This window comes from Gallinula chloropus (assembly GCF_964237585.1).
Source record: "Gallinula chloropus genome assembly, chromosome: 3".
Lineage (NCBI taxonomy): Eukaryota > Metazoa > Chordata > Aves > Gruiformes > Rallidae > Gallinula > Gallinula chloropus.
In genome coordinates this window covers 84,494,573-84,507,285 of record NC_140087.1, presented here as the reverse complement: position 1 = coordinate 84,507,285, position 12,713 = coordinate 84,494,573, and the positions used below count along the sequence as shown (strand labels likewise).

The following is a 12,713-nucleotide window of genomic DNA, read 5'->3' as shown; positions in this document are numbered from 1 at the left end:
TGGTTCTCTGGGAAAACAGCCTGTATTATGCAGTGACTAGTACCCTGAAAATACTAGGAGCAGCAACATCTGTTGTTTCATTGGGAGTTGTTTTAGCAAAGTCATACTCCAGGGAACAGTGCGTTCTGTTGCGATACAGGGTGAGCAGGCTGCTTATTGGAAGGAGTAGAAATGTTCCCTGCCTTTACAGTAAGAGGAGGAAAAATGCCAAAACTTTGTCTGGCCCTAAGCTGTAGCACCAATGTCTCCTCATTCTTCCTGTGTCTCAAGAAACAGAGATAGGAACTGCAGGAATTCTAGCTTTATTTTATTCCCTCTTGGTCCCACAGGGAACCAAACGGTCCCAGTGGTGCACTTGGCAGAAAAGCTGCTGTGCCTGGTGACCTCTGGGGATTCTGGTCCTAGCACGGCCTCTGTCCAGGGAGCTGGGAAGCACAGTCCCATCTGTCTGTTCTTTGGGGCCTTTCACCTGGGAGAGGATGTTGCAAAGCACAGACTTCCCACGGCTTTGCTCTCTGATTTGCTTCCCTCTGACGACTTTGATGCACTGGGAAACCTGGGCCCTGCCTTCGCCAGTGCTACTTTTTCTTGCAGTTGCAGGAGGCTGGAGGCTGATTCTTGGGCTGACTCCTGGTTCCCTGGACAAAGCTAGTTTACCAAATATCGCTTTTTAAAATATATATATCAGCATTAATGGTTCTGTTCATAGCGTGTTTAGTTGACCCTACCCCCATTTGCCCCCCGGAGAGTGCAGTGCGAGCATAGCTATGAGCTGCTTGTAATCAGCGGCAGTTCTTTCTTTGATACTGTTGTGGATAAAAACATGTTTGAATTTTATTAGGTAGTCAGAGTTTCTACCTGGAGCATACTGATGACATTCTCTGCCTAACTGTGAATCAGCACCCGAAGTATAAAAATATTGTGGCTACCAGCCAGATCGGTAGGTGATCCTCCATATAACAAAGTTTCTCTCAAAAATTGTCAGGGGCACTGATTTATTTTGGGCTTTTCTGCGTAGGAACTTTACTCCAGAGCATGCTGGTGTTACTGTTCTCTATTTTTGCCTTTGATTTTTAAAGAGGTAATCAAGCTTCAAGGTGTTCATACAATTCTAATTGCATCTCCAATTGTGAGATTTTAGACTTAACCATAGCATAATCATATTTCAGAAAGTAAATTTTGATAAACTGCACTAAATTATCTCCTTACCTGTAATGGTAGGATGTGTAGAATTCCCTCTTTGCTTCGTGTATCCAAGGAACCATTTAGCAGTAAAGTGCTCATTTGCAAAAACACAGTAACAAAAGTTTCCCATGCAGAAGTACAGAAGGTCTGTGGAAAAGGAGAGAGAGAGAAATCTCCACCCAAGTTACGACACGTGGCAGGGGCCGGCTGTGGCACCAGATGTATTGATGTGTTTCTGACTTGCATGCGGTCCCGTTAGATTCCCGAGTTCCTTTTGCAGGAGTGACCGTTGCATGGGACACGCAGGACCGCTTGTCCCTTGAGAAGGATCTCTGGCCTTTCGCTCCTGGCAGCCTAACACCGGAGTTCATGAGGAAGAGCGGTGTGGTTCTAATCCGTGTCCCTCCGGAAGGAGACTCGGGCCCGTAACTCCTGTAATAAGTAACTTAGCAGGGGGCAGAAAGTGGTAGTAGGTGAACGCCTTGACAGACCGTCTTTACCACCTGGTCTGAGAGCTGTCATTGCTGTTTCAATGCCGAGGAACCACAAAGCTCTGTACCTCTTGTCAGAGCTCCAGTCAAAATCCGAGTCGCGTGACAGGGAAAAGGTGACTGCCGAAGGCCCCTTCGCTGCGCTGGCAGTAAGAGCCCATGAAATCAGTGTTTCTGAGTGGGGTTGGTATTTGGTGTGGCTACAGGTTCAGTTCACTTCTGGATTTAATGATCTAAAGAAGCTGCATGTCTCTAGCACTGCTTTCAAACACCATTTTTTTTAAACCTCAAAAGTACTAAATATTGTTGCGATATTTGCGTATAAAACCCAATATACCCAAAAAAGTTCAACAATATTCCTGCTTCTTTGTTTTATTGATTTAATCCATATCCATTTTCAAATATTTGATTTTTTTTCCTTTTCCCTCTGGTGCTGATGCTGGCACTTCAGCATTAGAAACATGACTTATTTCACCTATTGTTTTCCCTTGGTGCTTCCTCATTTGCCATTGCTCTCACCACGCAGGTGATATGACAGAATTCCCAGGTAAGGTTGATTCCTTTGTGAATTTTAGTCAGCAGAGTTCTGTAAAAGTTCCATGTTGCCTCGTTGTATCTGTGCGAATCGCGGATACAAGTGAAACATCTACAGACAGTTTCTTTTGCATGAGGCTCCTCACAAATGTCCTGTTGTTCTTTTAGAACTTGTCTTACTTCATGAAATACAATGATCCCACCTGTGTTTTGCAAGCTGTTGCGTTAATTTTAAACCAAACCAAAACCCTGCAGCTTATCAGTGTCTGTTTAGGTTAAATGTTCTTGAAAAATGCCTTTTTTTCTTTTGCTTTTTGTGTTGAAGCTTTCCTGATGCTGAATTAATTCTCTTTGGATAATCTTTTTCCACATAGGTACGACTCCCACAATTCATATATGGGATGCTATGAGTAAGCAAACAATCTCAATGCTGCGTTGCTTCCATACCAAAGGGGTCAACTATGTTAACTTCAGTGCAACCGGCAAGCTTCTGGTGTCAGTGGGAGTTGATCCAGAACATACTATCACAGTGTGGAGGTGGCAAGAAGGTAACTCTGGGAAAGTCGTGTCCCTTCAGCCTAGGAGAACCACGAGCGATTACTTGTTTCTGCTTTCGAGTCTCTGGGATAGAGCTGTACTCACATGCTGAGTATTGGGGCTCCTGGAGTCGCACAGCGAGCTACAGGCAGTAGCAAATGCTAATAAGAAAATAGGTTGGAAACTTCTATGATAAATAAAAGTTAAGGAAAAATGCTGGTTTATATGAAATTCTGTGAAATTAAGGGAAGTGTTTTAAAGTGCTTTCTTTCTAAAACGCTTGAACTTTAAATCCCACAACTCAGGCCTATGGGAAGTCATTTCCAGAAAAGAACTGCCATCCTAGGAAGCAGCAGAGGGGAGAGATGTGTCTCAGCCCATTAGATGCTTCCCTGTGCGTTTCCCCACATGGTAACTCCTTGATGAGATACAGAGGTTTGGTGGTTTCACTGAGCCAGGAGACAAAGCACGCTACAAAGAAAGAAATCTGCATTTCTAAATCTGTTGGGTGTGATGGAATAACCAGATGTTAGTGTCTGATGTTGGGATTTGCTTAGCTTTCAGTGCCTGAGATGCAGATCTCTAATCCAATGCCAGGTCAGTTTATTTTATAAAACGTATCAGAGCTTAATTTCACAGGTACATAACTTTATTTTTATCCTTTCCTAATTAAAACAGGGGCTAAAGTTGCTAGCAGGGGAGGACACCTGGAGAGGATATTCGTGGTTGAGTTCCGCCCAGATTCAGACACTCAGTTTGTGTCTGTTGGGGTAAAACACATGAAGTTCTGGACGTTAGCTGGCAGTGCTTTGCTTTATAAGAAAGGAGTCATTGGTTCCATGGAAGATGCCAAAATGCAAACCATGCTTTCTGTTGCCTTCGGAGCAGTGAGTTCAAATTACTTGCTACAGAATTTTATCATTCCTTTTTATTAAAAGTGGAAGTGTGAATTTGCTGTGTGGAAATGCAGCGCGGTGGGGACGGCACATGGCCACCGGGCCCTTGCTCGTTAGTAAACTTGTATTTGAAACTCGTGGGCTTCTAGAGCCTTGTGGGAGTTTTCTGAGCAGGGTTGGGGTTCTGTTGGTGAACGTTTTTGTTGATGTTTGTGCATACCTACAGTGCCAGCTGCCATGGCATTTGTGTGTTTGCTTCGCTGGGTCTTTAGCACGCCAGTGGTTAACTTAGGAAAACATATTGCTGTTTTTCCGTGTGTGGGCTCTGCATCCCTTCTTGCCAGTGATGGTATTTGGTGTGATATGCTGGTGATCCCGCAGAGGGTGACAGTGTAGAATACGCTCCAGTATGACTGTGAAGGAACCGCAGTGCTGTGCTTTGGACTTCCTAGCTAAGGAGAGCAGTGCCTGCTAACAGTGGGAAGGCGGTGTTACTGTGAGACTGAGGTCTGAAATGGCTTCTCCTCTGTCCAGAAACCCCACAATTTACTTTGGCAAAGGCTGAGTATAGCTGGTACACATCCCTGATTCAGAGAAACTCCTTGCTCCTAATTATCCTAATTATCACATTGGTACTAATGTGCAAAGGTTCCCAAATCCTCATTCCTGTGCCCAAAGAAATTACATTATTGTCAAAAATTGCTTAATACCTAAACACTGCTTTCTACTCTGATGGCGTTATCCTTGGGGAGTCCCCAGCCTCTGACCAGTTCGTGCCTTTTCTGAGAAATTAACGCCGTTACTCTGGCACCTGGAGTAGGTATCAGATGAGTTACTTCCACTGTTAAGTTTACTGGATTTATTTCCCACATGTTGAAGTACTGCTCGCTAGTCAGCTGTACTGAGATTCTCACTGACACATACTCAAAATGCAGTCACTTACCATGCAGTAGGGGTAACCCGCCATCCATCTCCCCAGCAGGAGATGAGGGGTGGCACAGGCAGAGCAACAGAAACTCGGGTGTCTGGAAGATCCTGAGGTGGGGTGTGGGAGGTGAACGTGCACTGCGCCCAGACCCATGTTGTTTATACTGTCCCAAAGAGACACCATTAGAGTGCAGTCAGGAAACTCGTTCTTGGGATGCAGCCAGGTTTAATTCCTACATTTGTTACATAAATGACTTTTCTCAGGAAATTCAGTAGCTAAAAGCATTTTAATTCAAGCTGAACTTGAAGTACTGTGAAGGTATTTATTACGTCAGAGGTCATTGCTGTCTGTTGCAGAACAACCTTACATTTACCGGTGCCATAAACGGAGATGTCTACGTCTGGAAGGACCATTTTCTGATCCGACTCGTAGCCAAAGCTCACATGGGGCCGGTGTTTACAATGTACACGACTCTGCGAGATGGACTCATAGTTACCGGAGGGAAGGAGAGACCGTAAGACACACAGCTTCCTAAAGCCTTTGTGTCCCATGCAGTGTTTTGTGTGTACCCAGTGCCCCAGCACCTGCGATGCTTCTCGGAGGTACAAGCTGTCTATGCTGCAGCTGTTTCAATCTGACTCTCACATAGCCTGCCCAGGTGCCTTAGGAGGTAAAGGACAAAGGAGTAGGGCACGTGAGGGTCACGAGGACATATGGCACCTCGAATTAGCAGTTGATATGGACACCTGTATAAGCTCCTTGTTGCCTGAGCTCCTGCAGGCCTGGCAGGAGGGTGTTTCTCTTAATTTCTTAATTCTGTCAAATGGCAGACAATCTCTCCCCGTGGAGATGCTGCAATTAGTAGTAACCTGTTAGCCAAAGTTCTCTTGGAGATTTGAGGTGAAGTGACAAGAGAGCCATTTGTTTCTTACAAATTAGGCACAGCACTGTTCAAACCCTGCAGTGTGACAGCATTTAATGTGTTACTCACTTTCCATTCACAATAGCGAGGTGTCTTCATGTCCAGGAGAAGGTGATTCAACGTATGTGTGGGTATTTAATGAGAAGGCCACTGATGGGATTTATGTGTGGGATTTGTTGTAGCCTGTGGAGGAGACACCTGGGTAACACAATGTGCTTCTTTTCAGCACTAAAGAAGGGGGAGCTGTGAAGCTGTGGGATCAGGAGATGAAGCGGTGCCGAGCGTTTCAGCTTGAGACAGGCCAGCTCATTGAGTGTGTGCGCTCTGTCTGCAGAGGGAAAGTAAGTGAGCTGACGTTACACTTTGGCACGTGGAGCTGGTGGAGGTTGGGTGGGAGGCATGTGGGAGACTTTTGTAAAGTTATGGGAGGAGGCAGCGTCTCCTTTCCCAGTGACCATTCCTTCCTCATCTTCCTGAGCTCAGTGATGGACTCTCACCAGCGTGAGGGTCACATTTCTGATGCTTTGTGCCTCCTCTAGTCATCAAGGAGAGGGAAAGGCCTTTGAAGGAAGCGTAGGACCTTCCTGTCTGCCTTTCTTCTCTGAAATGACAGAAGGACCTTAGGTATCTGCTTCACCAGGTTTGCTTCCCATGACATGCAGGCACGGGTTAGGTGCTGCAGTTAGGCAGAGTGGCTTCTAGCTCTTCATTGGGGTTTTTTAGGCCACCAGTAAGCCATGTTTCCACTTAGAATTTACTGATAGACTCTGGGGTTTTGGTCAAGTGGAAAACAATAGAAATAACTGAGTAATTTAAGATGCTAAAATCCCTCTTGCACGTGTCTGAATTGTACTTGTAAGTGTTGCAAAAGGAGTGTGCGATGGTGCGGAGTGTTACTGCACGTGATGGGTATCTGTCCAACCTGACACTCCATGCGATGGGCTCCTTTTGTGCATCAGGTCTGATGGATGTGACATGCTCTCTGATGACAGCACCACTGAGGAATGTTGGTTTGTGCTTCTAACCAAGTACCCACTGACCAATTCCAAGCTGTGTCTATTTATGCCTTTTCCAAGTATTGCTGAGAAAGCTTTTGCAGCTTAGACAATAGCAGTGTGGCTAGAGGGAGATGCAAGATGCTATTAGACAGACAAACTGAGACTAAATCCCTGCTTTAATTATTTTACCCCTAAATTGTTGTTGCCTTGGAGGTATGAGAGTGATGTTTTGCCAGCTGGCACCTAAAAGGTTTGACCTGAATTAAAATCCTTAACAGCAAGATGAAAAACCTCTGCAGTCGCAGACCGTGAGATGGGATCTGGAGGTGTGAGAGCATCAGTGTTTTACGCTGCTGTTAGGATGCTGCATGACCAAGCAGCATAAATGGGGCTGAGTTATCACAGATACTTCTGCAATGCATCAGCAGCATTTTCCTGCTCTTGGTGATCTGCTATTCTGACAACCCCCCCTCATTCTTTTTTTGGCCTACAAACAGGGGAAAATCTTAGTAGGAACAAAAGATGGAGAAATCCTTGAAGTAGGAGAAAAGAATGCTGCTTCAAACTTGTTGATTGACTGTCACATGGAAGGGGAAATCTGGGGCCTCGCCACTCACCCCTCAAAAGACATATTTATCTCTGCCAGTAACGATGGGACCGCGAGAATCTGGGACCTGTCTGACAAAGTGAGTATTGCTAAATGGAAAAGCAGGTGTTTCATGCAACCATCTGCATGGTGTGCCAGCTATGCTGCACCTTGGAGTGGCCACATAGAGAGAGGAGTGTTTTTCTTTGGGTTTGGTGCTGTTCTGGTGCTTTCCCTGCTGTGTGGTGAGGTGAAAAGGTAGTCGTCTTTCCACCAGCCAGCAGCTTGCAGAGAGCTGCAGTTATTTAAAAGCCCTCGTGCTGACAGTGCCTTTTGTTACGTGTTGCTTATTTGGATCCAAAGGCACAGGCTGGTGTGGATTAAGGAAACGTTTTAATTCCACGCTGACAGACTGGGTGGCACAGATTGTCCTGTCACTGGTACCCAGGCACCAGAGATAAGCCTGCCTTACTGATGAGTGTGGCTCCCTCCTTGTCCCAGCCTTTCTTCAGAGCTGGACAGGTTAGCTGTGTGTAGGTCAGGGGGTTTCCCCCATGTCAAATTGCAGAACAACAACCATTTAAAAAAAGAACAAATGAACAAAATGGGGTTTAGAAAACACCTAAAAGGTTTCTGCTCCAGCTAGTCTGTGTCGGCCTTTGCAAAAAGGAGTTACCTGGGCTACTGGGGCAGCTTTTAATGGGGACAAGGAACATATTCTAAATGCAATAGGGGAAGTGAAAACGCAAGAGCATTCTGGTAGGTTTTCACACAGCAAATCAACTGGGAAAAACCTGCCCTGACCAGAAGCTGTCACAATTGCCTTTCAGACAAAATAGGAAGTTGATCTTTCAGCCCTTCTGCTGCCAGCGTTTTCTCTGGTGTAAAACTTGAGGTCACCCTGCAATGAGATAGACGCAAACATGAAGCTCCTGTTTGAACCGCGTCTGGGTTTCAACACAACACGCCCGGGGGGGGGGATTTATTTTATTTTACTTTTTTTAATGTGGAATTTCAGATTTATATTTAGAGGAAACTACAGACACTTTGTTTTTAATGAATGACTCTCCCACCTTGTGTTCGGAAGCTTTCTGTTTGCCTGGTGGTTTTCTCCAGGGGAGGAATGAGCTGGTTGCTTTTGTTAATGCAGAAACTGCTGAACAAAGTGAATCTGGGTCATCCGGCGAGATGTGCCGCGTACAGCCCCGACGGGGAAATGGTTGCCATCGGCATGAAGAATGGAGAATTCGTTATTTTACTGGTAAACAGCCTTAAGGTTTGGGGCAAGAAGCGAGACAGGAAATCTGCGATACAGGATATCAGGTATGTCAGAAATTTTGGTTGAAGCTCTCTGGATACACAGCTCTCACTCACCAAAGAGCCCATAAAGCTCCAAGTCGATTTCCAGACTTTCTCTACCTCTGCACTTGTTAAAACCTGCATGAAATCACAAAATGCCTTTGCTGGCTGGCTGGTGACTTTACAAATACCCAAAGCTTGTATTTACATATATCTAAAGCTTGTTTATCTTTTTATACCACCCTGTGTTTCCCTGTAATTAATTCTGTAGCCACTTAAGAATCCCCTGCTCTGGGTCAGAAGGGACCTCAAAGATCACCTACTGCCGCCCCCCCTGCCATGGACAGGGACACTCTCGCTAGACCGGGTTGTCCAAAGCCCCATCCAACCCGGCTGAGCGAGTAATTTCAACCTTGCTTTGAGAAGTTTTTTCCTTGTTTTCCAGTAAAAGAAATTTGTTCTCTTGCATTAACTTGAGGAGTGAAAGAACCTCGTGCAAAGCAGTAACTGCTATCCCTGTTCCATGTTCCATTCTCTAGGATCAGCCCTGATAACAGGTTCCTTGCAGTGGGGTCCCAAGAACACACTGTAGATTTTTATGATCTCACTCAGGGTACAACCCTGAACCGCATCGGGTACTGCAAAGACATCGTGAGCTTTGTCCTACAGATGGACTTTTCTGCAGACAGCAGGTACATTCAGGTAAGCCTCGGCTGGGCCTGGACCATTTCTATTTATCGTGACTCACCTGGTATCAGGAGGAGGTGGAGGTAAGAAAGGCTGTGGGAAGCTTTCTGAAGCTAGTCTGAATTTCAAGGTGCCCCTAAATCTTCTGAGGTAGGCCAGGCAGCTCCCAACTGCCTTTAGGAAGTCCTCTCGTTCTGAACACTGTGGCCTTCCCCCTGGGTTACACATTGCCGACCACAGGGCCACATCTCACTCCCCTTAAAAGACTGTTGGGGTGCTAAAGGCTGTTGCCAGTCTCTGACACTGGGGAAGGGGGTACAACACTGAGAAAGGAACTGTGGATTGCAATCTCAAGGTAGAAAACGTTCCCTAGGAGGGGCTGCTCACGAAGCTGACTCGGTGTCTCTGTGAGGCTTCCTTCTTGAAGTTTTCTGACTTGGTAACGGTGGGCTGAGATAAGCCTATGTAACTAACAGCCCTGTCAGCTACACAGTATGAACACCTCCTTCAGGTAACATTATGTCATACTGCACAGAATGACATTAGGGAAAAAAGGCACATTTTATCCTAGATATTTATTTTCCTAATAAAGCCTGTTGAGAAGAAGTCTGCTGGGGATCTTACAGGTAAAGAAAAGGATGGATTTATGGCAGAGTTACTAGCTTCCCCCTTGCCTCCTTTCAGGTATCAACGGGTGCCTATAGGCGTCAAGTTCATGAGGTACCTCTAGGAAAACAAATAACGGACCCGGCGTTAATAGAAAAGATCACTTGGGCCACGTGGACAAGGTAAGAAGCTGAGAAACAAGGCCCTGCCTGGCTGGGGACAGGTGTGGTACACAACCAGGATCAGAGTGCACGGGCAGCTTGTACTTCAGGGTTTGGCACCACCACGAGCGAGCGAGCACACCAACAGCCCCTTCTTTGAGGCTCAATCTTACATGCTTTTTGTGTTAAATACACTTACAGCTGGTGGGTGCCTGTAGTAACTACTGAGGGCTGCTGGAGACACATCCACAGTGGCTGGTTGCCCTTTGTCCCAGCCTTCCCCACAGCGCAGTGCTGTGGTCTGGTCCATTTAAAGCTTCACTGTTACAAGCACGCTGGGCGGAGGTGCTACCGTGGCACACGTCAGCTACACAAGCAGCACGGGAGGCAAGGAGACATGAGCTGCTTGCATGAGGGTTAAGTTGTGGGTGTTGTGAAGATGTATTTTACTGACTTGGATTTATATAGGAGCCAACGTAGTCACAAAGCTGTGGCTGTGCTGTGAGGCTTTGACCACCCTTCTTGCTCCAACACCAAAGGAGTGTAAACATCTGCCCTAAACTCCGCGTTTCAAGGAGTCGTGAGAGATTGTGGGAGCAGAGCAGGCTGTTACTGCATGGGTGATTAGAGAGGATCATAAAGGGGGCTCATAAAGGGACTCAAACTAATGGGGACGGCTCTTCCAAGGAATACTGTATATGCAAACAAGCATCCCCCCACTGGAGAACTTCTGTGAGGATTTAGAGGGAAAATACATGTGGACATGTGTCATTGAGGGGCTGTGTTGCCTCCCTGTGCTGTGGAAGAGATCAGAGTCTCACTGTCTAATGCTTTTTTCTTTAACTTGGTTTTGGAACAGCATTCTTGGAGATGAAGTCATTGGAATTTGGCCACGAAATGCAGATAAAGCAGATGTGAATTGTGCATGTGTGACCCACGCTGGCCTAAATATAGTGACAGGAGATGACTTTGGTCTGGTGAAACTGTTTGATTTCCCATGCACAGAAAAATTTGTAAGTGGATCTTTTCTTATACTCTAAGCAGCTTGCTTTGCCCCATGTTTGCGCTCACCAGCATATGCTTTTAAGGCATCCGAAGGGCACGGGCAGCGGGTCAGCCGGTGCTGGCTGTGAGTGTGGGAGGCAAGGTTTGACAGCAGGGCTGTCCCCAGGCGAGCAGCTCGCGGGTGACGGGGCAGCCACTGTCCCGCTGCCAGGGAACACACAAGGCCCAGAACTGGATGCTGAGGTGGGATGACTGGGCTCGAAGACAGGGGTGGGGGGCTGCCACGGTACCATACCGGTTCCTGAGTGTGTCCCCTTCTCCACCAGGCCAAACACAAGCGGTATTTTGGACACTCTGCACACGTCACCAACATTCGCTTTTCTCATGACGACAAGTACGTCATCAGCACGGGAGGAGACGACTGCAGGTAACGTGCTTGTTTTTACATGCTAACCCCCCCAGCAGCACGTAACGCCTCTCTCTGCCCGCACTATGTTCATGGAAGCCTGCTGATACACGAGTTTTAGCTTGGTTTGCTCACCCCTGGAATCACCCTGTTGCACGGTCACTCGCACCCACTTTCCCTTGCCGCCCTGGTGCCATTCACAAGGTCATCTCTACTGGGTGCAGCGCCCTGCACATGGGTTTCCGCCTCTGCCAGGAGGAGCTCCTCTGCTTACCTTCCTCCCAAGAGAGGCTGGCACAGAGCTGGGAGCCCCTGAGCACCAAGAGGTCGCTAAAGAAGGTGGGGCAGACACTCATGTGTCTGAAGAGCAGTTAGATGAGGCACAGACAGCTGGTGGGGGTGTCAGTCACACAAAAATAACTGAGGAGTAGCTCCAGCCCAGCAAAGGGTAGGACAGGAATTCTGGCTGAACGGGACAGATTTAGAAAGACATGTCAAGTAACAAGAGGCTTCTTGCAAGGTACCCGAAGTTGGTGGTGGGCTGGTTTGTTTCCCCCATCCCAAAAAAAGACAGTGTCTATGGGTGTGTACATACATACACACACACACACACGCTGCTCCCCCTGCCCCCCCAAGGCTGCTTGAGTTTCCAGTAGGAGCAGAAGACACTTGTGAAGTTCAGCAAGGAGCAGAGAGGTGAGGAACAACAATTAAATGCAGGTAAACACCCAGTGTGAAAGACCTTTCAAGAGCAAAAGGCGGAACTGGCAAACCAAAAAGCAACAAGGTAGGAAATGGAAGGGAAAATTCTCACAGGTGTCCAGACGCCACACACAAGAACCAGGTATTTGTAACTGCTTACTCAGCACGAGACATACACGCCAGAGACTGCAAAACTGAGTAACTATGCAGAGTAAAGTAATAGCATTTCTAACCGCCAGGCCTTCCCTGAAACACATCTGCACCTCAGATCCAGTATTTTAACGCGCCAGAGCAAAGGAAGTGTGTCCAAGTGCTGCTGGTTTGTCATGTAACTCCAGGATTTAACTTGGCTTTACCCACTTGTGGCTGGTAAAGCTACATTTATGGCCGTGTGCGTGTTACTGTGGTGTGCTGAAGGTTGGCATCGTGTTACTCAGAAAAATAACAATGGTCTCTGTTAACATCCTTGCAGTGTCTTTGTGTGGCGATGTCTTTGAAAGGAGACGTCGTACTACTGTTACCACCACCGCCAAGTGACTGTGCCGGGCTGGGCAGCCATGATGCCGCCACCCCTTTGGCTGCTGTAACGTCCATACAATGCTGCATGGATTCTGCCTTTCCGGATTACTCATAGGAACTTACTGAGTGCGAATGCCATCTCACAGTTCAGAGACCGATAGCCTCGAGAAGGAAGCTGAAGTTTGCAAGGGAATCGTTTTGTCACCTGGGTAGGCCAAAGCAATCAACAATTCACTCACAAAGCTGCTTCT

General features: G+C 46.9%; 1 protein-coding gene across 2 annotated transcripts in view; it reads left to right on the top strand.

Annotated features, from left to right (window-relative positions):
- The window catches only part of EML6 (EMAP like 6), a gene marked incomplete at both ends in the record, with an annotated part of 99,447 nt that extends 87,007 nt beyond the window's left edge, over positions 1-12,440 (top strand). The window contains 13 exons of one of the 2 annotated variants that reach the window (XM_084261577.1): positions 842-940; positions 2,203-2,223; positions 2,585-2,758; positions 3,426-3,634; positions 4,928-5,085; positions 5,720-5,834; positions 6,989-7,177; positions 8,228-8,400; positions 8,916-9,078; positions 9,748-9,851; positions 10,690-10,843; positions 11,162-11,262; positions 12,416-12,440. In XM_084261577.1, the coding sequence (XP_084117703.1) occupies positions 842-940; positions 2,203-2,223; positions 2,585-2,758; positions 3,426-3,634; positions 4,928-5,085; positions 5,720-5,834; positions 6,989-7,177; positions 8,228-8,400; positions 8,916-9,078; positions 9,748-9,851; positions 10,690-10,843; positions 11,162-11,262; positions 12,416-12,440 (1,685 nt within the window). The remainder of the gene's footprint in view (positions 1-841; positions 941-2,202; positions 2,224-2,584; positions 2,759-3,425; positions 3,635-4,927; positions 5,086-5,719; positions 5,835-6,988; positions 7,178-8,227; positions 8,401-8,915; positions 9,079-9,747; positions 9,852-10,689; positions 10,844-11,161; positions 11,263-12,415) is intronic. The other variant, XM_084261578.1, reaches the window with a different exon arrangement.
- Positions 12,441-12,713: the final 273 nt, after the last annotated feature.